Here is a 25,234-nt window from a genome sequence, read left to right on the forward strand (position 1 = left end):
TTGGTTCTTCAAGTGGAAGTGGAGCCATGAAACAGGTTGTCATCGAGGTCCCTGCTGATGGTAATCTTTTGAGAAAATCCGGTGGGGCTGACGTGTGGTTGAAACCCCTAATTGGTCCAATCGAGATAGCCAAGCTTGAGAGCCACAACTCTTTAACTTGGATGAACGATATAATACAATCATCATTAAAGGTATTCCTTTTTAATGATTTGATATTCCCTTTTGTTAAGGTTTTTACTTTTTCCTCTTTTCTCTTTTTAGATTAACCTCATTGGTACAGAAATGATGAAGAGGGTTTCTCACACGGAGCAATTAATACATGAGTATCAAGTTGAAGCAGACAACTGGAGAGAACAATATGAAAACCTTCAAATTGACATGGAAGAGTTAGAAGAGAACAAGTGCACCTTAGAGCAGCAGTTGAGGATTTTAACTTCGGAATTGGCGGTTGAAAGAGCTTCCTCAAATCAAGCTGGTAAGGACAAGAATCTTCTTGAAACTTCTTTTTTCGAGCAACTCTCCAAGGCTAGTGAAGAAATTAGAGAGTTGAAGGCTCTCTTAAGTAAGAAAGGAGCGTATGCCGGTGAACTCGTGCAAACTCTGATCCAGACTCAAGAAGACCTCCGGGAATCTTCTGATAAAGTTCGTTCCTTAGAAAGTTCGCATGCTTCTCTTCAAACTTCTTATGATTCTGCCTTGGCTGAGAATGAGAAGCTCAAAAATGAAATTGCTGAATGGGAGAAAGATTATGAGATTCTTGAGTACAAGTCCGCAATTGAAGTGAGTTAGGCATTTTTGAATACCCGCCATGATACCCTTGTGGAAGTTAGCCAAGAGAACTTTAACTTGGAAGCTGAGTTAGCTAAAATTAAAGAAACCATTGAAAAGACTCAGCAAGGCCAAGACTTTCCCTCTTCCGTGGCTGAAACTTCTGAACATATTGAAGATGATTTGGGTATGGTGAGTGTTCCAACTCCTTCAAAACAACTTGAGTCTACTGCTATTGGTGATCCTGCTTCGGTTCCTACTTCAACCCCTTAGTGACAAGTCTATGATATGTGACTTTTTTTTGGTGGAATGTGGTTACAACCTTTGGTCTTATTTGAGGGTTTGTTAAAACATCAAGTCCCCAGACCTTTTTCGGGGTGTTTTGTATAAATAACTCTTAGTTTATGACTAGGTTCATATTTAGTCTAAACTTTTTAATACTAAGAACTTTTCGTAGTTATTTTTGAACTTCTGTTTTGCTCATTCCAGCCTTTATATTTTAAGGACTTATTCAATAGTTTGCACTTTGCAAAATGCTTTTTTAACTCCATGAATGTTTAAATCAATCATGAATTTTATAAAAGAGAACCTTTTTATATTCGACACTTAATGAAGAAGACGTCTCAACTTCATAATGGTGTTAATGTACGACAAAAGAAATAGGAATACACATGTTTCTTGGAATAACTTTGATAAGTTTTTATTTGAACTTGGTCAAGTTTTAAATAACACCTTACATGTATTTAAATAACTTCTATAACTTTTTCGTAACTGTTTTCCTTACAACAGATTTCAAAAAAGTAAATAAAATACAAGGTTTTTATTTATAACCCATTTCATTACATTGCCTTTAACCTAACTATAATAAGGTTTTTCTTTGGCTTTAGCTCGTAACTTTGCTCTACACTTGACTCATTCCAATGAATAAACTTTTCAGGCTTGAACTTTGATTATTTCCCAATCTTCTTTGCCTTCTTTATATTATATAGTCCCTCAAGTGTTTGAGCTTTGAAGTATGAAGTCTCGAGCACTTGATTATTCCTCTCATTTGGTCATTTCCTTGAAAAGGAAAAACATACGGGACTCGGAGGTGCGATTATAGATGAAGACTACTTAACCCGCCTGAATTCCTATTAGAATAGTTGTAACCCTAGACCGGAAATTTATATTTTTCCACGTGCCTTGCAGGTCGTGATTCATCATTTAGTATGGGTTAGCTTTTTGCCTATCATCTAAAATCGTTAATAAAATTTTAACAATTCAAAAATAAAATTTTAAAATGAGGATACCTGACCGTGGGTACTTCTTAGAAATAGTATCTCTTCAGGTGAACAACATTCCAATGTGAAGGTAATATCTTGTCATCCATTGTTTCCAACTCGTATGCTCCTTTTCCCGCGATACCATGAATCTTGTAAGGTCCTTCCCAGGATAGACTTAATTTACCCGTATTAGCTGCCTTTGCGGATTGAAAAACTTTCTTAAGTACGAAGTCCCCAATCTTGAAGTATCTTAGACGTGCCTTCCGATTGTAGTATCGTTCCAAGACTTGTTTTTGTGCTTCCGTTCTTATTAATACAGCTTCTCTTTTTCCTTCAAGTAAATCAAGGTTTATGCGCATTTCTTCTTCATTGGATTCTTCTGACGCTTGTGTATACCTCATGCTTGGCTCCCCTATCTCAACTGGAATTAAGGCTTCAGCTTCGTACACTAATGAGAATGGTGTTTCTCCCGTACTTGTTTTTGCTGTCGTGCGGTACGCCCATAAAATCGGGTAGCAATTCTGGCCAATTGCCTTTGGATTCTTCCAATCGTTTCTTCAAATTGTTGACAATGACTTTATTTGTTGATTCAGCTTGACCATTACCCATCGGATGGTAAGGTGTGGAGATAATCCTTTTGTTCTGCCAACTTTGAAAAAATTCTGTGATATGTGTGCCTATAAATTGTGGGCCATTATCACACACAATTTCCTTTGGTATACTGAATCGACATATGATATTTCGCCAAATGAAATCTCTGACTTCTTTTTTCGTACCTGTTTAAATGCTCCTGCTTCTACCCATTTAGTAATGTAGTCAGTGAGTACAAGCAAGAATTTTACCTTGCCTTTTGCTTGTGGAAGTGGACCCACAATATCCATCCCCCATTTCATAAAAGGCCACAGTGCAATGATCGGATGTAGCAACTCTACAGGTCTATGCATGTTATTACCGTATCTTTGACATTTATCACATTTAGCCACGAAAGTTTCCGCTTCTGCTTCCATTTTAGGCCAATAATAGCCTGCTCTAATCATGGTTCTTACCAGTGATCGCCCTCCTGCGTGATTTCCACAATGCCCCTCGTGTATCTCTCTCATTACATATTCCGTTTGAGAAGGACCGAGACATCTTGTTAAGGGTCCACCGAACATTTTTCGATAAAGATTGCCTTGCTTTAAACAATATCGAGCAGCCTTTTTTCGAAGCGCGTAAGTTTTTTTCTTGTCTTTAGGGATGATACCGTACTGCAAAAAAGCAACAATCTCATTCCTCCAATCCCAGGTTAAGTTATTGAAATTTACCTCATTTTTGTTTGGATCGAGTACTGAATGAAACAAATGAATTACAGAGGAATTTTCATTGCTCGGCACGTCTGCCGCAGATACGAGATTGGCTAGGGCGTCTGCCTCGACATTTTTATCTCTTGGTATCCGCGTAACTTTCCAGGTTTGGAATTGCCTAATTAGATCCCGCACCTTCTCTAAGTACTGCTGCATTCGTGCTTCCCTAGCTGTATAAGTCCCTAGCATTTGGTTAACTACAAGTTGCGAATCGTTTTTATTACAATCTGATTAATGCCGAGTTCTCGTGCCAGTTCTAAACTTGCAATCACAACTTCATACTCTGCCTCATTGTTAGTTATAGAATGACATTTTATGGCTTGTCGAATGGTTTCACCCATAGGTGGTACCAAAACAATTCCTAAACCTTCCCCATTCACATTAGATGAGCCATCAGTAAATAAGGTCCAAACTCTTGGATTAGACCCGTTGAACACCTGTAATTCTTTTTCTGCTTCTAATTGCATCCCTTGGCTAAAATCAGCCAAAAAATCTGCTAACACCTGAGATTTTATTGCGGTTCTGGGCTGATATGTGATGTCATATTCACTTAATTCTATGTCCCATTTGGCTAACCTACCGATAAATCATGCTTATGTAATATTTTGCGCAATGGATAAGTAGTTACTACGGAAATAGGGTGGTATTGAAAATAAGGCCTTAGTTTTCTAGATGCCATGATTAGTGCAAGTGCAACCAATTCCTGGTACTGGATGTCTGTTGATCCCCACGGATTTGACGTATTCCCCATGGTGATGGAAATTTAATAACTTAATGTAAGGTAGATGGAACATCATCCATCTCGTGAATCCATGGTCTACCGAGAATCATATTGTAAGCCATTTCCATCTCTATCGCTTGAAATTTCATATCTTTCACAACCCCTTCTGCGAATGTGGTAAGTGTTACCTCCTCTTTTGTCACAACGCTTGAATTGTCAAATCCAGACAAAGTATGTGCTTTTGGTACTAGCTTATCTTCAGCTTGCATCTCATTTAGTACTCTTAGCAAAATAATGTCCACGGAACTACCTGGATCAATCAAAACTCGTTTTACATTAGTATCATATACAAGTAGAGATATTACCAGTGCATCGTTATGTGGAGTTAACACGCCATCCGCATCTGTATCATCAAATGTTATACTTTCTTCCTCTAGAACATGTCGGACCCGCTTCCCATGAGTAATTGTAACTTTAGAAACATTATTGGCCGCTGTATATGTCACGCCGTTGATTTCTTCTCCCCTGCTTATAACATTAACAGTCCTTTTGGGAGAAGGAGGTTTAGGGGGCTCCTGCTTGTTTTTCATGTATGCTTGCTTACCTTTTTCACTAAATAATTCGGTGAGATACCCTTGCTTTAATAGATGGTCGACTTCACCTTGTAGCAATCTACAATCTGCCGTTTTATGACCATGATCGTTGTGCAATTCGCTAGTGATCAGGATTGCGCCTATTTGGATTTGATCTCATTTCTTTTGTCCACCGCACCTTATCACCCATGCCTCTTAATACCGCTACTAACTCTGAAGTGCTGACATTAAAATTGTAACTGCCAAATCTTGCCCTCAAGTTCCTATCATCATCTCGCATTTCTCGTGTGTTTCGATCGTTCCCAAACCTTGATGATGAACCCGACTCTCTATTCCTCGATCTATGATCATACCTTGAATTATCCTGCTTTGATAATGAGTCTTTTCCTACTGGTCCCATGTATGGTTTGTATCTATTTTTACCGGACTTTTTTTCGGTTTCTGCACGTCTTGAACTCACTTTCTCCTCTTTTTGGGATCGGGAGATAGTATCTTCTTCTATCCTTAGCTTTGTGATGTATCTGTTGTAAACGTCATTCCAGATTGTTGCTAAAAATTCACGCAAACTTTCCTTGAGTCGTCTCGTGGCTTCTGAGCCTTTCTCATTCAAATTACTGGCGAAATCCATAGCTGCCCAGTTATCAGGTACGCATGGTAATGTTATTCTTTCACGTTGGAATCTATCCACGAACTCTCTAAGCAACTCTGAATCTCCTTGCTTGATTTTGAAAATATCTTCCATCCGTTTTTCAACTTTTTGAGCTCCCGAGTGTGCTTTGATAAATGAATCTACAAGCTCATCAAAAGAATTTATAGAATTTTCGAGTAAAAGAGAATACCATGTCAATGCTCCCTTGGTGAGTGTTTCACCAATTTTTTTGACCAATACTGATTTGATTTCTTGCTTGGTTAAATCGTTGCCTTTTACACCAGTTGTGAATGCGGTCACGTGGTCTCGTGGATCCGTTGTGCCATCATACTTTGGAATGTCAAGCATTTTAGACTTCTTCGGGACCGGCACAGGAGCAGCACTAGGCTTCCATGGTTGTTGTGAGTACTTATCCATGTCTATTCCTTTGATTATAGGTGGTACTCTAGGTATTTGCTCTATGCGATCGCTTTGCTTCTTGAACTGCTTCTGCAAGGTTAGAACTAAATTTTGTAAATCAGAATTAACTATGTTACCTAGTTCGCCATCGCGAGACTCGCTTGGAGTTCCACCAGTGCCTGAGTTAACGAGCCTAGAACGTGGGTTTTCCAAAGTATTCTGATTCGAAGTTGATGTTGGTGGTGCAACTGGCAATTGGCTGGTAAAAGCTCGAAGAGCATTGCTGACTTGTTGAGCAATGAGATTCTTTAAGGCATCATCGAGTGCTTGTTCGCAACTCCAGCATTTTGATTTGCCTCGAATCCGTTTTCATTTGCAACCCCATTATTTGTTTCAGAGCTATCTGGAGTTCCTTCTCGTGACTAACATTGTGAATCATGCGATGAGGGAAGTGAGGTCCTGTCACCCGCATCATTCTCCTGATGTTGAGGATCTTGTTGGCTGTTGTCGTTGTTATTCGACATGGTAAGTTTTTTGATGAAAGAATTGATTAAGAAAGTAAACGATTATCAGATTCCCGGTAACGAAACCAATTTATTTAACCAAAAATAAGGACTTCGGTCAAAGCTTATATTAGAAGAACTCGGGTTACTGATAATCAAATAGAAATAGGAAAATTGAGCAATAATAACCGAATGCAAAGTAAATCAATGTATTCCAATAGTATTTCGTGTCCTTACAAATGATCAGTCTTCTCCTTTTATAGCTATTTCTAGGTAATACGTTTCGTTTCTACCATAATTGAGCCATTATTGTCAATTAATGGCATTTAATGACATTTAATGTAACATTACAATCAGTAATCGTATTTGATTCAATACAGATTCCTTAACGTTTTCTATATTTAATGCCCAATAGTACGTATCTATACCTTATTTACTATCAGATTCATTCCCTTCCATCATAAAGATGTTCGAGCGCCTATCCTTCTTGATTTTTCCCTGAACATCTGCCCGTGCCTATTGAAGCACATGCCTCTTTGATTATTCTTCATCACCTATCCTTCTTTGACTGGTCCACGTGTCATGACGTGTCATCTTATAATGAATTCCATATATAAACTTAATTTTTCTCAATATAGTAACAGGATGGATGACGCATATTTGGCATGGCTACAAGATCAGATATTTACTTGGGACCAGCGATTAGAGCTGATTCCCCCCCCCCTCCGACTTTGGAGGATGCTGAGCATGATTATATGCCCTGGTACCGTGGCATTACCCAACTTTTTGTCGGGAACCCCATTCACAGCTGACGATCGGTACGTTCCATATGCCGGGAGACACGAGACACTGGTATGTTATTTTGTATTCTTACTTATAACTGTGATATAGCATTCTGTAATTTATATTTTTATATGTTGTGCAGGCTATTGGTCTATATTTAGTCCACTAGTTGGGACTACAGATGCAACAACATGCTGGCGATCCTGCGGTCGTTTTGCAGGAGTATAACCGGCAGTTTACGGAGCTGGCTTCCCGGACACTGCATCGAGCCAGAGAGGAGGAACGCTTAGAGCACGTCCCTTCTTATATGGCGCCATAGAACTACCATTGGAGTAGGCCTATCCCACGACCAAGGGGACGAGGCAGGGTGCCCCATGGGGTTGTGGGGGCCGGCGAGGTGGTGGTCCCTAGCAAGGGAGCGTTGAGGCACCTGTTGAGCCACGTGATGAGGATGTTGGAGATGATCTGCCGGGTTACATCCCTCAACCAGACAAGCATCCCAGTAGTATGTCATCGTACAACCTCCAGTTGGCGCTGTCGGCATTGCAGGTGACCCCGTCAGATCCATTGTTGATCACGGGCATGAGCATTATCGGAGATTGGGAGCAGTTCTTTTCAGGCCTATCGACCGCTGCTGAGGATCGACCGACCCGAGATATGGATGGTGGGCGCCGACTGAGTTTTGGCTCATCGTCGAGAGGTGTTGTGGATCTTTCACAGGAGTAGGTATATTTGTATTACTATTAAATTTAAATTTATTTTTATCTCATTGATTCGCTATAAATAACTTTATAAATTTTTTATTAAGGCTTCATCCCAACCCGTCACGAAGGGCACTTTCTACGACGCTGAGGACCCCACGGATGCTTATATTCAGGAGCCCAACGAGACCATGGTAAGAATTGTTTTTGACTTAACACGTACATTACTAATATATATTTTCATATACTGAGTTGACTTATTATTTTGTAGGTTGCTGATGGACCGATGACCCCTTCTACTGATTTTGCCAGCGCTACTGACTATCATTCTGTAGCGCATCCTCATATAAAGAGGTGACGTGATGAGGATGATCCTGATAGCGTATCCGGGCGGGAAGGGATGCGCCTCAGGCCAGCAACTACATTGAAGCACACAGGTTGTTGGACTCATTGATTTTCTTTTTTTGTCTTTTTTATGTACACTATGTAAATATTATTTTATGTAAATAATAACAATAATTTTTTATGCTTATATAATATGCGCATTATGTTTTAATTTCCCCTTTTCTTCTTTATTTTAACACTACAACACAAACACAAACATAGAAACTTAACATAATTTAAATGCAGTACAACTAATAAAAACACATGACACGGGAAACATAAAGATAAAGTACTACACTCAACATATACATGTCATACATTAGTCACCGCCGCCTAATATTCTTTGCTCTAACCACTTAAATTTTTCTTCTAGCTTATTTTTCTTCTTTTTCCACCTCTTTGAGTTTCTCCTTCAACTCTGCAACTTCTCATTTGTATTCTCGTTCATATTCCCACTATTTTTTGGTCAAATCATGAAGAAACTGCAAAGATTATTTGTAGCATTCCTGGTGACAGGGTCATCAATCCATACCTCAAAATTGTAAAAAGGTTCGTCGGGAACCCTATAAAACTTGTTCACACATATCCAGTAGCGACGTCCAACTTCACCATCATCCCAATAGTCTTTCATGATGCATTTTTTTCCGCACTCGCACCTTGGTACATAAAGGCGTTCAGACATTTGTTAAAGCGTAAAAAAAACCTTGCTTTTACGGAAATTTTTGCTAATGGTTATTGTAAAGCACAAAAAATGACTAGAACGCGCCCGTTATTTATAGGCAAGACAACATACAAAACGTAGTATTCAACTGCGCTATATATATATTCACGCAAAATATAGTATTTAACCACGCTATGCTTGGCGTGCTAAAGATTCTTTCTGATACAAAATAGCTTTTTTGCAGTTGTGCAACTTTTCAGAACGACAAGACAACACACAAAACGTAGTATTCAACCGCGCTATATATATATTCATACAAAATGTAGTATTTAACCGTGCTATGCTTGGCGTGTTAAAAATTCTTTCTGATACAAAACAGCTTTTTCGCAGTTGTGCAGTTTTTCAGAATGATAAGACAACACACAAAACGTAGTATTCAACCGCGCTATATATTCACACAAACGTAGTATTTAACCGTGCTATGCTTGGCATGTTAAAGATTCTTTCTTATACAAAATAGCTTTTTCGCAGTCGTGCAGCTTTTCAGAACAACAAGACAGCACACAAAATGTAGTATTCAACCATGATGTATATATTTACACAAAACGTAGTATTTAACCGTGCTATGCTTGGCATGTTAAAGATTCTTTCTTATACAAAATAGCTTTTTCGCAGTCGTGCAGCTTTTCAGAACAACAAGACAGCACACAAAATGTAGTATTCAACCATGATGTATATATTCACACAAAACGTAGTATTTAACCGCGTTATGCTATGCGTTTCCCTATATATATAGTCACATACTCAAAACATAAAACACGCTCACATACTCAAACCCTAAAGACATAAAACATACCCAAACCCTAAACTATGGATGCCTCTTCCTCTACCAAACGAGCCCTATCTTACTCTTCTAATAACAGTGATGCCCTATCTTACTCTTCTACTAGCAATGATAATGAAGAAGAGAATCTTCCAATATTTTAAGTGGTTATGACTGATTCATGCATCGACGACAATGATCTGGTAAATTATTATGTCCATTAAACTTTATTTCTTTAACATAAAATACTTTTATTTCTTATACCTTAACTCCAGCAAATATATATACATGAGTATTGTATATCTTTATTCAGTTTCATATTTTCCGAAACTTAATAATGATGCTTTTTTTTAAAGTATATTCTAAGAAAAATCTACAAGCATCTGCCTCCAACATTAGAACACGCGTTTCTTCACCATCGTGCCAAAGAGTGGTATGTAAATATGAGCTTTGGTGATCAAAGACAGTTCAAGGTAGGCTAGAGACTTTTTGTGTTGGAGAATTTTATCAGGCGAGGTTTTGTCGTCAAATTTACGTTGGTTGATGTTTCACCAACGGGTGATATCTTCAATGTGGACGTGAAGGGAGACAAATATCTTGTTTGTACTAATCTGTTTTTTATTTTCTACTAGGATGTGTTTGTGTTGATTTATCCTTTTATTTTCATGTATGTTGCTTTAGTAATGGTTGTTGTACTTTTTTCTCTTGAAGTGTTATGTTATGAAATTTCAATCTTTATATTGGTCTTCTTTACTAACACCAATAACTTGAATGTTGGAACTATCATATCATCATCCAAATTCAAAAGGTCATGTTCCAAGTTCAAATCATACTTAACATCCATTTGCATGTAGTTTTCTAACAATTTTAGAGTGAAGTTCGAAAGTGAACGTTAAAATTTTCTGTTATTTAATCCAATACTATTTATGATTACATGAACGGGAGGGAGAAATTCATTAATTTAGTAAACTGAAAAAGGTTAAATATCAATAAGATGTAACAAGTCTGTGGAAAAATAATTTAATTTGATACATCTTGCAACATAAACAAGTACAGACACTTATTACAAAAAATATTACGAAAACAAAACACTAGGTGTATCCTTGATAGTTGGGTACATTAGACGAACTTGTACCAGGAGCTGGATTACCACCACCATCCAAACTAGCTTACGATGGCCGTGTCCTGTTTGCGAGCATATGCACATTTACGCGCATAAACGATATCACCAACATCCATTTGGTTATGTATACATGTTCTATTTTGTATTTACAGCTTGTGCAAATAGTCCTTGTTACACATCATTTTAAATGGTTCCGGCGGCCAATAATGCTCAGCACCCAATGGCTACAACTGCCCACTATATGTGTTTACGTATGCAGCAACACTGTATTGCCTATCAACATAGTTGGTTGCCCCTAAACCAACTTGTTGGAAGAACTTCATGGCATGTGAGCACGGCATGTGGTAGATGGTCCATTTCCCACATGAACACAACCTGCTGGCTTCATTTATGGTGTGTAGATTATTCTCCCGGTGTTGACTGATAGCGGTGCGAACTTCAAAAACACCCCGATCGTGATCATATTGTAAATATGAATGTCAATGTGCTCGCCTCTTGTATTTTTCAAATCTTCTCATCGGTATTGGCATAAATTCAACACCCCTATCCATCAATTCCGATGCACCTCTATGCCTTTTAACAAACCTCTACGCTATCTGTTTGAATGTCATTCAGGCCATAGCAGTGACAGGCAATCCACATGTAGACTTCAATAACCTGTCGAATGGCTTCGACACATTTGTAGTTAGGGCTCTCAATCGTCTGCCACCATCAACATGCAATGTCCACTTGTGAAGATCATGTCGCATCAACCAATTATAGACTCTTTCGTCTAACTGCCGGATCGATTCCATGTGCCTCCTGAATTTGCAATGCTGGTGATCAGTTATAGCCATCCATATTAAATCATGTGTCATGACCTAATTTCCCCTCCGTTGGGTTTCGTGATGGCACCTAGTCCTAAGGACTAAGTAAGCCCAATATTTACGGAATAACAACAATAAATAATAACATCTAAAATTCTTCTGGAATGAATCCTTTTGTTACAACCCATATCCACATGTGTTAGTTCATGCCATATATTAGTTAACATAAATCCAAGAAGGAATTATCTTTGAGATGATAAGAAGTCAATCCTATTGGTCTTAAGTGATACAAGAGTGTATAAGGGTGATTAACCAGTATTAGAAGTTAAACGAATCAAGGATGTTGTAACTCATATTTTCAGGTAATCTAGCGGTGCTTAATACACTCAAGAGGTCATTTATTAAGGTATTTTAATCATATAATATCCGTATCATAAGTCTTGAAGTCAAACGAGTTATGAAACAAAAGTCGACAAAAGTTGTCGCAACTTAGGTTCATAATTTTACTTAAACATTAGGTCAAATGTTTCTAATCTTTTCTCATAATTTACAAGGAATTACGGGGTGATCTACCAACCAAATTAAATATCTATGAGTCTAGTTTCCAACTCATTAAACCGTTCATCGATACGATCTCGGAGTAGATAGATATTCGCGTTTTCGCGAGACTGCGCCAAGCACCTCTCTATGGGGCCCACTAAGTCGGTTTAAGATATTTGGACCTATATAGGATGACTCCAACCCGTTTTAAGTCATTTCTTTTCACTATTTTCAGACCTTAGAACCCTAGGAACATCCTCTCAAGGTTCTCTCAAGATTCAAGACCCAAAAAAGGGCAAACAACACAAATCAAGTGTCGGGAATTCCGTGGCGCTAGTAAGTCTCTTGTTCTTCTTGTTGTTGCTCATTTTTGTGTCGTTTCAGCTCGTGTGGGAGGTTGTTTTAAAGGGTTTATGTTCTGTAAATACTCCCTCATGTTCTTAATATCAATCCTAGGTGATTTCAAGCCTTCTAAAGTGATTCTAGTGCCGAAAAACACTAATTGATCGCTAGTTTCGCCTTTTTGTTGTTGTGGCAGCATTGGAGGGATATTTCATGGAAATTTAAGGTCAAATTGGAGTTGTTCTTTCTGTATAAAGGTAAGGAACCTCTTACTCTATATGTATTTAAGATTATCCAAGTTGCAGCTAAGCCATTGAAGCTAGAACTTGTGAAATATATATCGAAAGGCTTGGAAGTAATGTTATTGTTTTGTGGACTGTTTTGCGTTGTTGTTGGGCTGCGTATTTTACTACTATCTTGTGGAGTTTTGGAGGAGGAAGGGTGTGGAGAAACACCATATATATGTAGGGTTATGGGCTGATAGTTATTCGTAACATTTCCAGGTTGTTTGACACGACTACGGTGGTCGTCGTATGTATGGAGTGATTAGGCTGTGTGTGGACTATTTTGGGAGGCTCAATATGTTTATTATTGATGTTGTTTGGGCTGTTTGGTGACTGTTTTGAATGGTGTGAGGTCATATATATAGGGGAGGTGCTGTCCGTTTCATCGTAAAATAGGTTGTGGTCGATACATAATAGTTATGACGCTTAAATGATAACGATAGTATCGTTTCTCTTATTGTAGACTAAGGAGTTTTGACAATTGCATAGCTTGAGATTGGGGCAGTATATACAAGGTATGTGAGGCTATCCCTTTCCTTCTTTTGCACGACTCCGATTGTACATAATGTAATGAACGAGCTTCCAAGATACTCTACTCTTAGAAGCTAGCAGTACTTACATTGTTTTCCCTCTTATGGAACGATTGATGTTAATGTTACTTCTCTTATTCTTATGTTATCAATGTTGTTCGTACTTCCTAAATCTTATAAGGTTCATAGTGAAGAGTTAGTCCTAATAACGTGTATAGAGGATACCGACCTTACGTCACTCCGAAAGGTTTAGAATGTGATTCCATGAGTCGAGCATGCATTATATATATGTATCTATTTTACTCTACCGAGCCACGCTATAGTTGGCCGGGTACGGCACCTATTGTGCAACCACTGATCAGTTGGGTTTTACCGAGCTCCACGTGGCCGGGTACGATTCTACCGAGCCTATTATGGCCGGGTACGATATGATGATGATGATGCCCACAGAGGCGAATGCTTTAAAGGTTTATGTATTTATACATATGTATCATGCATTTCATGTAAGTAGCCCTCAGAGGTACTAAGATGTTACAGGTTGTATATTCTCTATCCTTGCTTACATTACTGATCGTATTTATGGTTCCTTGCCTTACATACTCAGTACTTTATTCGTACTGACGTCCTTTTATTTGTGGACGCTGCATGTCGTGCTGCAGGTCCTGATAGACAGGCAGGTGCAGCTCCCCCACCACAGTAGACTGTCCAGTTCAGCGGTGATTGGCGAGATCCCTTCTCCGGACTTGCCTTGGTCTTGGTATGCAATTTTTGTTATAGACATTATGGGTATGTCGGGGCCCTGTTCCGGCTATGTTGCAACACTTATGTTCTTTTAGAGGCTCATAGACAGGTGTCGTCTCATGTATAGTTTGGTATGCCTTGTCGGCTAGTTTTTGTTGTATAGTCTTTCATAGTAGCGAGGTAGCTCATACCTTATACGTAGTTTCTTGATTGTCTGGTCATCCCCTGCTATGTATGTTCATGCCGTCATATTTTATTGCTGGTTGTCCATGATCTAGGTCTACCATTTATATTGATCTCGTCAGCCTTAAAAGATAATAATGAAGGTTAGATGAAATGTACGTTGGTGCTCGGCAAGTGTGGTCGGGTGCTAGTCATGGCCCTTCAGTTTGGGTCGTGACAAACTTGGTATCAGAGCAAGTCTGTCCTAGGGGTTGTCTATGAGCCGTGTCTAGTAGAGTCTTGATTATGGATGTGTAGCGCGCCACATTTATAATCAGGAGGCTACATGACATCTAGGGTTGTTACCTTCTTCCTGAATCTAGATCGTGCGTAGAGTTGAGTCGTAAGTGTTCGTCTCTAATATTCACCTTGTTTTTTTCAGTGATGCCTTCGACTAGGAAGCAAACGATTAGTAGACGGCTTGATACAGCAGCGGGAGAGGGTACCAGTCAGGTGCCCCAAGTCAGAGCAGGACAAAGTGAGGCTCAAAGTGAGATGCCCTCTCATACCTCATCTACTCCATCTCCTCCAGAGGATATTAGAAGGCACCCAGCGCCTCCAGTTCCTCCGTCTGGCACTCCAGACCAGGATATGCGGAGTGCTTTGCAGTTATTGACTAGCTTGGTAGCTGCTCAGGATCAGAGGCAGAATACAGGTGCTGCTGAGAAACCAGTTAGTACAAGAGTTCGTGATTTTATTAATTTAGACCCTCCAGTGTTTACCGGATCAGACCCCAAGGAGGACCCACAGACTTTTATTGACCAAGTTCATCGTACACTTCGGGTTATGCATGTTAGTGATACAGAGGCAGTAGAGTTGGCTTCTTATCGGTTACGGGATTTAGCGGTTCTCTGGTATGATAGTTGGGAGAGATCCAGGGGTCCGAACCCTCCTCCAGCTGTGTGGAAGGAATTTTCTGAGGCCTTTCTTCGTCACTACTTGCCAGTTGAGATACGACGAGCTAGAGCTGATAAGTTCTTGAACCTTAGACAAGGTAATATGAGTGTGCGAGAGTACAGTATGCAGTTTGATTCTTTGGCAAGGTATGCTCCCCATATGGTGGCCGAGATGAGTGATAGGGTGCATATGTTCGTGAATGGGTTGGGACCACATCTAATAAATGAGTGTACGACAGCCTCCTTGGTGGAGGGCATGGATATTTCCCGTATTCAAGCTTATGCCCAGACCCTAGAGGATCGTAAGCGCCAGCAGAGGGCAGTTAGGGAGCAGGATAGAGGCCAGCATAAGAGGGCGAGATTTGCAGGGTATTCTGATGACTTCAGAGGCCGCATCAGGCCACAGTTTTCGAGGAGTTCGGCGCCACCTGTAGCTAGTGCTCCTCCACAGTTTCAGAGGCCTCGATATGATCGATCCTATTCTGGTCCAGGTCAGAGTTCGCGGGCATCTGGCTCGCAACATCACAGGGATACTAGTCAGATGAGACCCCCAACACCACATTGTGATCAGTGCGGCAAGGCCCACTTTGGACTGTGTCGTCGAGGTTCTGATGCATGCTATTCGTGCGGGCAGCCTGGCCATATGATGCGGGATTGTCCTAATAGAGGAGGTGATGGTATGGCTCAGCCGACTGGATCTGTGTCTGGTTCTTCCTCATCAGTTCGACCTCCAGCACGGGGTTTTCAGCAGTCGACAGGTCGTGGTAGGGGTAGAGGTGCAGTGCCGAGTTCGAGTGGTGCTCAAAATCGAACCTATGCTCTAGTAGGTCGACAGGATCTCGAGTCGTCTCCAGATGTTGTTACAGGTATTATATCTGTGTTTTCTTATGATGTATATGCGCTGATTGATCCGGGATCTACATTATCATATGTTACACCCTTTGTGGCTAATAAGTTTGGCATTGAACCTGAATTGATAAGTAAACCCCTCGCGGTATCTACTCCGATAGGAGATTCTGTGATTGCTAGAAGGGTATATAGAGGTTGCACTGTGATGATTTGTAGTCGTCAAACCTCGGCAAATTTATTTGAGTTAGAAATGGTTGATTTTGATGTGATAATGGGAATGGACTGGTTGGCCTCATGCTATGCAAATGTTGACTGTCGTACGAAGATGGTTAGGTTCCAATTTCCGGGTGAACCCGTCATTGAATGGAAAGGGAACATTGCTACACCGAAAGGTAGGTTTATTTCCTATCTTAAGGCAAGGAAAATGATCTCAAAAGGTTACATTTATCATCTCGTTCGCGTTAGGGATGCGGAGGCGAAACCGCCTACTTTACAATCAATCCCTGTGGTCAACGAATTCCCAGATGTTTTCCCAGATGAACTCCCAGGCCTTCCTCCTGAAAGGGAGATTGAGTTTAGCATTGATGTGTTGCCTGACACTCAACCGATCTCTATTCCTCCATACAGAATGGCCCCGGCAGAGTTGCGAGAGTTGAAGGTGCAGTTGAAGGACTTGCTGGATAAGGGCTTTATTAGGCCTAGCACTTCACCTTGGGGTGCACCAGTCCTATTCGTGCGGAAGAAAGATGGGTCGTTACGGATGTGTATCGACTATCGACAGTTGAATAAGTCTACTATAAAGAACAAGTATCCACTTCCAAGAATTGATGACCTGTTTGACCAACTCCAGGGTGCCAAGTATTTCTCTAAGATTGATTTACGTTCAGGGTATCATCAGGTGAGGGTTAGGGAGAAGGATATTCCAAAGACGGCCTTCCGGACAAGATATGGGCACTTTGAGTTCTTGGTGATGTCGTTCGGGCTAACAAATGCCCCAGCAGCTTTTATGGATCTCATGAATACTATATTCAGGCCCTATCTTGATGTGTTCGTGATTGTATTCATTGATGACATTCTAGTGTATTCTCGTTCGGAGGCGGAACATGCGGGCCACTTGCGGATAGTATTACAGACGCTTCAGGATCGTAAGTTATATGCTAAGCTCTCCAAATGTGAATTCTGGCTGAACTCAGTAGCATTCCTTGGCCATGTGATATCTGATGAGGGTATTAGTGTCGACACTCAGAAGATCGATGCAGTAAAGAATTGGCCGAGACCTACAACACCATCAGAAGTCCGCAGCTTCCTAGGGCTAGCAGGATATTATAGGCGGTTTGTAGAAGGATTTTCCTCTATATCATCACCATTGACTAAGTTAACACAAAAAGCTACCAAATTCCAGTGGTCTGACACTTGTGAACGTAGTTTTCAGGAGTTGAAGAATCGATTGACATCTGCACCAGTGCTCACTCTTCCTGAAGGAACAGAAGGTTATGTGGTATATTGTGATGCCTCAGGTATAGGTTTGGGGTGCGTATTGATGCAGCATGGGAATGTGATTGCTTATGCATCAAGACAATTGAAGAAGCATGAAAAGAATTATCCAACCCATGATTTGGAATTGGCTGCAGTAATATATGCTTTGAAGATATGGCGGCACTACTTATACGGCGTCCATGTTGACATCTACACAGATCACAAGAGTTTACAATACATCTTCAAGCAGAAAGAGTTGAATTTGAGGCAGCGTAGGTGGCTTGAATTATTGAAAGACTACGACGTCGAGATATTGTATCATCCCGGTAAAGCCAATGTTGTGGCAGACGCTCTCAGCCGTAAATCAATGGGAAGCTTAGTACATATTGAGGCAGGTAGATGGGGGTTGATTAAAGAGCTTCATCAGCTAGCCAATATGAGAATCAGATTGTTAGACTCTGATGACGGAGGTGTTACTGTACAGAATACATCAGAATCATCTTTGGTAGCCGAGGTAAAAGCACGACAATATGAAGATCCTATCTTAGTACGATTAAGAGAAAGCATTCAACAGTGTAAAAGTATGGCTTTTGGGATCGGAAAAGATGGGGCACTGAGATACCAGAGCCGATTGTGTGTGCCTAATGTGGCAGGGTTGCGAGAGAAGATTATGAATGAGATTCATCAATCCCGATATTCCATCCATCCCGGCTCGACAAAGATGTATCATGATGTCAAGGAGCAGTATTGGTGGGATAATATGAAGAAGTCTATTGCAGAATTTGTAGCCCAGTGTCCCAATTGTCAACAAGTAAAGATAGAACATCAGAAACCCGGTGGATTGCTTCAAAATATAGAGATTCCGACCTGGAAGTGGGAGGTGATTAATATGGACTTCATTATTGGATTACCTCGCTCTTATCATAAGTTTGACTCCATCTGGGTGATAATTGATCGACTTACAAAATGTGCCCATTTTCTGCCAGTGAAGACAACTTACACGGCTGAAGATTATGCAAAGTTGTATATCAAGGAGATTGTTAGGCTTCATGGTGTGCCCATATCTATTATATCAGACCGAGGAGCTCAATTTACGGCTAACTTTTGGAGGTCTTTCCAGAAGGGTTTAGGCACACAAGTAAATCTCAGCACTGCATTTCATCCGCAGACTGATGGACAGGCTGAACGTACCATTCAGACACTGGAAGATATGCTACGAGCATGTGTTCTAGATTTTAAGGGGAATTGGGATGATCATCTTCCACTCATAGAATTCGCCTATAACAATAGCTACCATTCCAGTATTAAAATGGCCCCATATGAGGCACTATACGGGAGGAGATGTAGATCACCAGTTGGATGGTTCGAAGTCGGTGAAACAGAATTATATGGGCCAGATTTGATTCACCAAGCTATTGAGAAGGTGAAAGTGATACAGGAGCGATTGAGGACGGCACAAAGCAGGCAAAAATCTTATTCTGATGTCCGACGTCGTGATCTAGAGTTTGAGGTTGGTGATTGGGTTTTCCTGAGGATCTCACCAATGAAGGGTATTATGCATTTTGGGAAGAAAGGTAAGCTGAGTCCAAGGTATATCGGGCCGTATAAAATTCTTCGACGGATTGGACAGGTTGCTTATGAGTTAGAATTGCCATCCGAATTGGAATTTGTCCACCCGGTATTCCATGTATCTATGTTGAGAAAATGTATTGGAGACCCTTCTCGAGTCATCCCTATCAAAGATGTACAAGTTACAGAGGACCTATCATATGAAGAAGTGCCAGTGGCGATATTAGATCGGCAAGTCCGCAAGCTGAGAACAAAAGATGTAGCTTCCGTCAAAGTATTATGGAGGAACAAAAATATGGAAGAAATGACATGGGAAGCAGAAGAGGAGATGAAGTCTAAATACCCTTACTTATTCCAGAATGAAGATAACAAGGATGCTGGTGGAAGACAGGATACATTGGAAGAAGAAACGGCTCTATGAGGTAAGCAATAATTTGAGAATACTCCTCCTTAATACAAAATGGTGATATGTAGATAATGTAAATACGCATAATGCTTTGTGTAGCCTTGTGAAGCCATATGTTGGGCTTAATTACTTGCAAGTTTTGCTAGTGACCATTTTATAGGGGAAAATTGATCGGAAATTTCCATTGGAATCCACGATGATTTAAACTCCCCATAAACCCTTACATTCGAGGACGAATGTTCCTAAGGGGGGGAGGGTGTTACAACCCATATCCACATGTGTTAGTTCATGCCATATATTAGTTAACATAAATCCAAGAAGGAATTATCTTTGAGATGATAAGAAGTCAATCCTATTGGTCTTAAGTGATACAAGAGTGTATAAGGGTGATTAACCAGTATTAGAAGTTAAACGAATCAAGGATGTTGTAACTCGTATTTTCAGGTAATCTAGCGGTGCTTAATACACTCAAGAGGTCATTTATTAAGGTATTTTAATCATATAATATCCGTATCATAAGTCTTGAAGTCAAACGAGTTATGAAACAAAAGTCGACAAAAGTTGTCGCAACTTAGGTTCATAATTTTACTTAAACATTAGGTCAAATGTTTCTAATCTTTTCTCATAATTTACAAGGAATTACGGGGTGATCTACCAACAAAATTAAAGATCTATGGAGTCTAGTTTCCAACGCATTAAACCGTTCATCGATACGATCTCGGAGTAGAGAGATATTCGCGTTTTCGCGAGACTGCGCCAAGCACCTCTCTATGGGGCCCACTAAGTCGGTTTAAGATATTTGGACCTATATAGGATGACTCCAACCCGTTTTAAGTCATTTCTTTTCACTATTTTCAGACCTTAGAACCCTAGGAACATCCTCTCAAGGTTCTCTCAAGATTCAAGACCCAAAAAAAGGGCAAACAACACAAATCAAGTGTCGGGAATTCCGTGGCGCTAGTAAGTCTCTTGTTCTTCTTGTTGTTGCTCATTTTTGTGTCGTTTCAGCTCGTGTGGGAGGTTGTTTTAAAGGGTTTATGTTCTGTAAATACTCCCTCATGTTCTTAATATCAATCCTAGGTGATTTCAAGCCTTCTAAAGTGATTCTAGTGCCGAAAAACACTAATTGATCGCTAGTTTCGCCTTTTTGTTGTTGTGGCAGCATTGGAGGGATATTTCATGGAAATTTAAGGTCAAATTGGAGTTGTTCTTTCTGTATAAAGGTAAGGAACCTCTTACTCTATATGTATTTAAGATTATCCAAGTTGCAGCTAAGCCATTGAAGCTAGAACTTGTGAAATATATATCGAAAGGCTTGGAAGTAATGTTATTGTTTTGTGGACTGTTTTGCGTTGTTGTTGGGCTGCGTATTTTACTACTATCTTGTGGAGTTTTGGAGGAGGAAGGGTGTGGAGAAACACCATATATATGTAGGGTTATGGGCTGATAGTTATTCGTAACATTTCCAGGTTGTTTGACACGACTACGGTGGTCGTCGTATGTATGGAGTGATTAGGCTGTGTGTGGACTATTTTGGGAGGCTCAATATGTTTATTATTGATGTTGTTTGGGCTGTTTGGTGACTGTTTTGAATGGTGTGAGGTCATATATATAGGGGAGGTGCTGTCCGTTTCATCGTAAAATAGGTTGTGGTCGATACATAATAGTTATGACGCTTAAATGATAACGATAGTATCGTTTCTCTTATTGTAGACTAAGGAGTTTTGACAATTGCATAGCTTGAGATTGGGGCAGTATATACAAGGTATGTGAGGCTATCCCTTTCCTTCTTTTGCACGACTCCGATTGTACATAATGTAATGAACGAGCTTCCAAGATACTCTACTCTTAGAAGCTAGCAGTACTTACATTGTTTTCCCTCTTATGGAACGATTGATGTTAATGTTACTTCTCTTATTCTTATGTTATCAATGTTGTTCGTACTTCCTAAATCTTATAAGGTTCATAGTGAAGAGTTAGTCCTAATAACGTGTATAGAGGATACCGACCTTACGTCACTCCGAAAGGTTTAGAATGTGATTCCATGAGTCGAGCATGCATTATATATATGTATCTATTTTACTCTACCGAGCCACGCTATAGTTGGCCGGGTACGGCACCTATTGTGCAACCACTGATCAGTTGGGTTTTACCGAGCTCCACGTGGCCGGGTACGATTCTACCGAGCCTATTATGGCCGGGTACGATATGATGATGATGATGCCCACAGAGGCGAATGCTTTAAAGGTTTATGTATTTATACATATGTATCATGCATTTCATGTAAGTAGCCCTCAGAGGTACTAAGATGTTACAGGTTGTATATTCTCTATCCTTGCTTACATTACTGATCGCATTTATGGTTCCTTGCCTTACATACTCAGTACTTTATTCGTACTGACGTCCTTTTATTTGTGGACGCTGCATGTCGTGCTGCAGGTCCTGATAGACAGGCAGGTGCAGCTCCCCCACCACAGTAGACTGTCCAGTTCAGCGGTGATTGGCGAGATCCCTTCTCCGGACTTGCCTTGGTCTTGGTATGCAATTTTTGTTATAGACATTATGGGTATGTCGGGGCCCTGTTCCGGCTATGTTGCAACACTTATGTTCTTTTAGAGGCTCATAGACAGGTGTCGGCTCATGTATAGTTTGGTATGCCTTGTCGGCTAGTTTTTGTTGTATAGTCTTTCATAATAGCGAGGTAGCTCATACCTTATACGTAGTTTCTTGATTGTCTGGTCATCCCCTGCTATGTATGTTCATGCCGTCATATTTTATTGCTGGTTGTCCATGATCTAGGTCTACCATTTATATTGATCTCGTCAGCCTTAAAAGATAATAATGAAGGTTAGATGAAATGTACGTTGGTGCTCGGCAAGTGTGGTCGGGTGCTAGTCATGGCCCTTCAGTTTGGGTCGTGACATCTTTATACGATGATCATATTCCCAAAACCCGGTAGTACAAGTCATAAGCTCTATAAAGTTACCTACCACTTCTAAATATAACTGTTCGGAAAAGAGTGAAAACAGTTGAATACAAGTAAGAAGGTGACTCCGAAGCCTGCGAACACATCAAGAGATTTACCTTGAGTCTCCTCAGCAATGATCCGCACAGCTACTAACGATCGATACCTGGACCTGCACAACAAAGATGTGCAGAAGAGTAGCATGAACACACCACAGTGGTGCCCAATAAGTATCAAGACTAACCTCGGTTGAGTAGTGATGAGGAACAATCAAGACCTATTGGTCTAATAAACTATACAAATATAAGCATAAGGACAACAACACATGATGTATATATAAAGACTACACGATATGGATAACAATACAACAATCACAATAAGGGAAGAAAACAACAAGTAACAGCTAAAATACCATAATAATGACATAGGAGAGCGGGCGAAATCACAAACCCAAATCCTAAATTCACAAATACAGTAAAGGTAAGCCATAACCCAGAACCTACAATAGTGTTCACATCATGTCTTAGCCAACAAACTCCACGAAATACTGAATCTTGAACAAATGCAACTCACGAGCCTCAATACCTAGACCCTAATACTTGGCATCCTGTGCCCTCATCACACCTCATGGTTACACTGACAATTCACTTGCTAACTAGAGCTACTCTCACATATATGACAAGTACACGAGGGTGTACATCTATACTCAGCAATATCACGAGAACTTCTTATCCAATGGGAGTGTTCAACTACGTGTATGCTTGTGCAAGTGCTCTAACATAGTTTCTACTAGCTAATAAGCATAAGGAAAAGAACACACATCACGTAAGATATTTTCTCACAACTTCCACGAGATAAAACTCATACAGGTAAGCGTACCACAACACAATATCAAATAGCAAGAATGCCCCCAGGCTATCATAATTCATCATCATCAATCCCTGACATAGCCCACCTTGTCTTGCCACGTGTGCAATAATAATATAGTGATTGCCCGCCTTGTTTCGCCACACGTGCATCATAACGTTCCCACCTTATCTCGCCACATGCGCAATCCACATATAAGCATATATATATATATATATCCCGCCTTGTCACGCCGCATGTGCAATATATCAATAGTATCAATGGCACGACAAAAACCTCGTGCACCACCACAACAAGTACAACAGCAACAATGACCGTAATACAAAAATACAACGAGTGAATCCACTTCAAAACTTTAAATCACAAGAAAATGGTAGAACCAGTTTACAAGGAATAACCACAGTAAGGAAATGAAAGGCATAAAGGAAACAGTTCAACGAAAGGGAAAACTAACATGTAGTAACGATCCCACAATATACAAGTCAATAACAAGAAAATCAATACGAGTCTAGTAGTCCAAAATAAAGGCACGTCAATGAAGATGTAGGTTATCTAAACTCCTTTTAAGGTTAGAAAGTTACAAGAACACTCATTCCGCTACGAGTTCACCCATACAAAAATTATCAAATTCCAACACAATTTGGTCCTTCAAATCATCATTTTAAATTTTTGAAAGACTTTACAAATTTTCCCCAATTTCTATCACAAATCACGAATCAAATGATTAATCCAACATTATATTCATGTATTTTAGCCAAAACTGAATTAGAATCACTTACCCCGATGAATTTCTTGAAAAACTTTTGAAAAATCGCCAAGTCTCGAGCTCTCTAGGTCAAAATATGAAATAAAACCCTAAATCCCGTATTTATAGTGCACCTCTCGGATTCCCATTCCGCTAACAGTGGAAAATCACCGCTCCAGTGGTCCTCCACCACTGACCGCGGAAATTCCTTCGCAACGTGCTCCTTTTGACTCCATAATCAAGTTCCCAGGTCGCGCATATCCAACAATAGGTAAGCCTTTGCTAGATGCCCTCATTCACTGCCATTCGCATTTTGACAATCTGCAAGCCTTTTTCTCATCTTCCCCTCAAGCTCCATCAATCCTTGTTCCAAATATTCTAATCTCTGTGTTAACTTAGTGGAAATTTCCCTCCATTCGTTGATTGCTTCCATATCCACTTTGTGTTGTTCCAGATGTCTAGCTTCAGACTTGGAAACCCTTTTTCGTAACCTCCTATACTTAATCTGTGCTTTAGCAACATCATCTATGATCATGTTTTTCAAATTGATTCCCGGTTTGACGTCTCCTGCTATGTCTTCTACTAGCCATGATGGGTAGAAGTACACATGAACGACATGATACTTGTCTAGCTCAATAGTTTCCTTTTCCACAATGACCTTCTTGTTCCACATATGTTGTGCCTCGAACTTGAATGGAATGTGAAATCTGCTTTGTACTGGACCATATTGGAAACCCAAGGTATAACCTATTTTCTTCCCGCTTATCTCATTACCTTTATAGGAGCATAAGGATAGATACCCCTCAACCCTCTCAGTACCAAAGGAGTAGTCTCTCTTGACCTGATGATGAACTCACTACTAGGAAACCATTCAAATATCCAATGTACTTCCTCGTCTGTCAGATTGCTGAAGAAACGTACCCAACTTATAGCATTTTCAGGTTGTGTGAACCTGTCTGGGATAAATGTCATTTTCTTTGTGTGATGGTAAGCTATGTAGTCATTCATTGGTCATCGTAGAAGTTCTTGACGATATTCTCCCCGTCGAAAGTGTTCCAACAACCAAACTTGTAGTAACAGATTACAACCTTCGAAGTGCTCGAATCCTTGCTTGCACTGATCTAAAGCGCAGTACATTTCAGCTAAGATCATGGGGATGATGGTATAAGTTTGTCCTTCGATGCCTTCCATCAAAGTCCTAGCGACCATGGCTAGACAAGTATGGATCCTTCCCCATTTCACTGGGAATATCAATAACCCCAAGAAGCAGACAATGAACATAT

At 40.2% G+C, this 25,234-nt stretch overlaps 2 protein-coding genes across 2 annotated transcripts; one reads left to right on the forward strand and one right to left on the reverse strand.

Moving 5' to 3' along the window:
• The first annotated feature begins 26 nt into the window (after positions 1-26).
• Positions 27-1,041, forward strand: LOC138888098 (tropomyosin-2-like). The gene is made up of 3 exons (XM_070169910.1): positions 27-191; positions 262-780; positions 889-1,041. Exons 1-3 carry the CDS (start codon positions 27-29, stop codon positions 1,039-1,041), a joined length of 837 nt encoding a protein of 278 aa, XP_070026011.1.
• A 1,033-nt stretch (positions 1,042-2,074) lies between these two features.
• Positions 2,075-3,840, reverse strand: LOC138888099 (uncharacterized). The gene is made up of 4 exons (XM_070169911.1): positions 3,598-3,840; positions 2,807-3,277; positions 2,564-2,672; positions 2,075-2,451 (listed from the first exon to the last, which is right to left on the reverse strand). Exons 1-4 carry the CDS (start codon positions 3,838-3,840, stop codon positions 2,075-2,077), a joined length of 1,200 nt encoding a protein of 399 aa, XP_070026012.1.
• Between the last annotated feature and the right edge of the window lie 21,394 nt (positions 3,841-25,234).

Source organism: Nicotiana sylvestris, chromosome 3 (assembly GCF_000393655.2).
Source record: "Nicotiana sylvestris chromosome 3, ASM39365v2, whole genome shotgun sequence".
In the NCBI taxonomy this organism is placed as follows: Eukaryota; Viridiplantae; Streptophyta; class Magnoliopsida; order Solanales; family Solanaceae; genus Nicotiana; species Nicotiana sylvestris.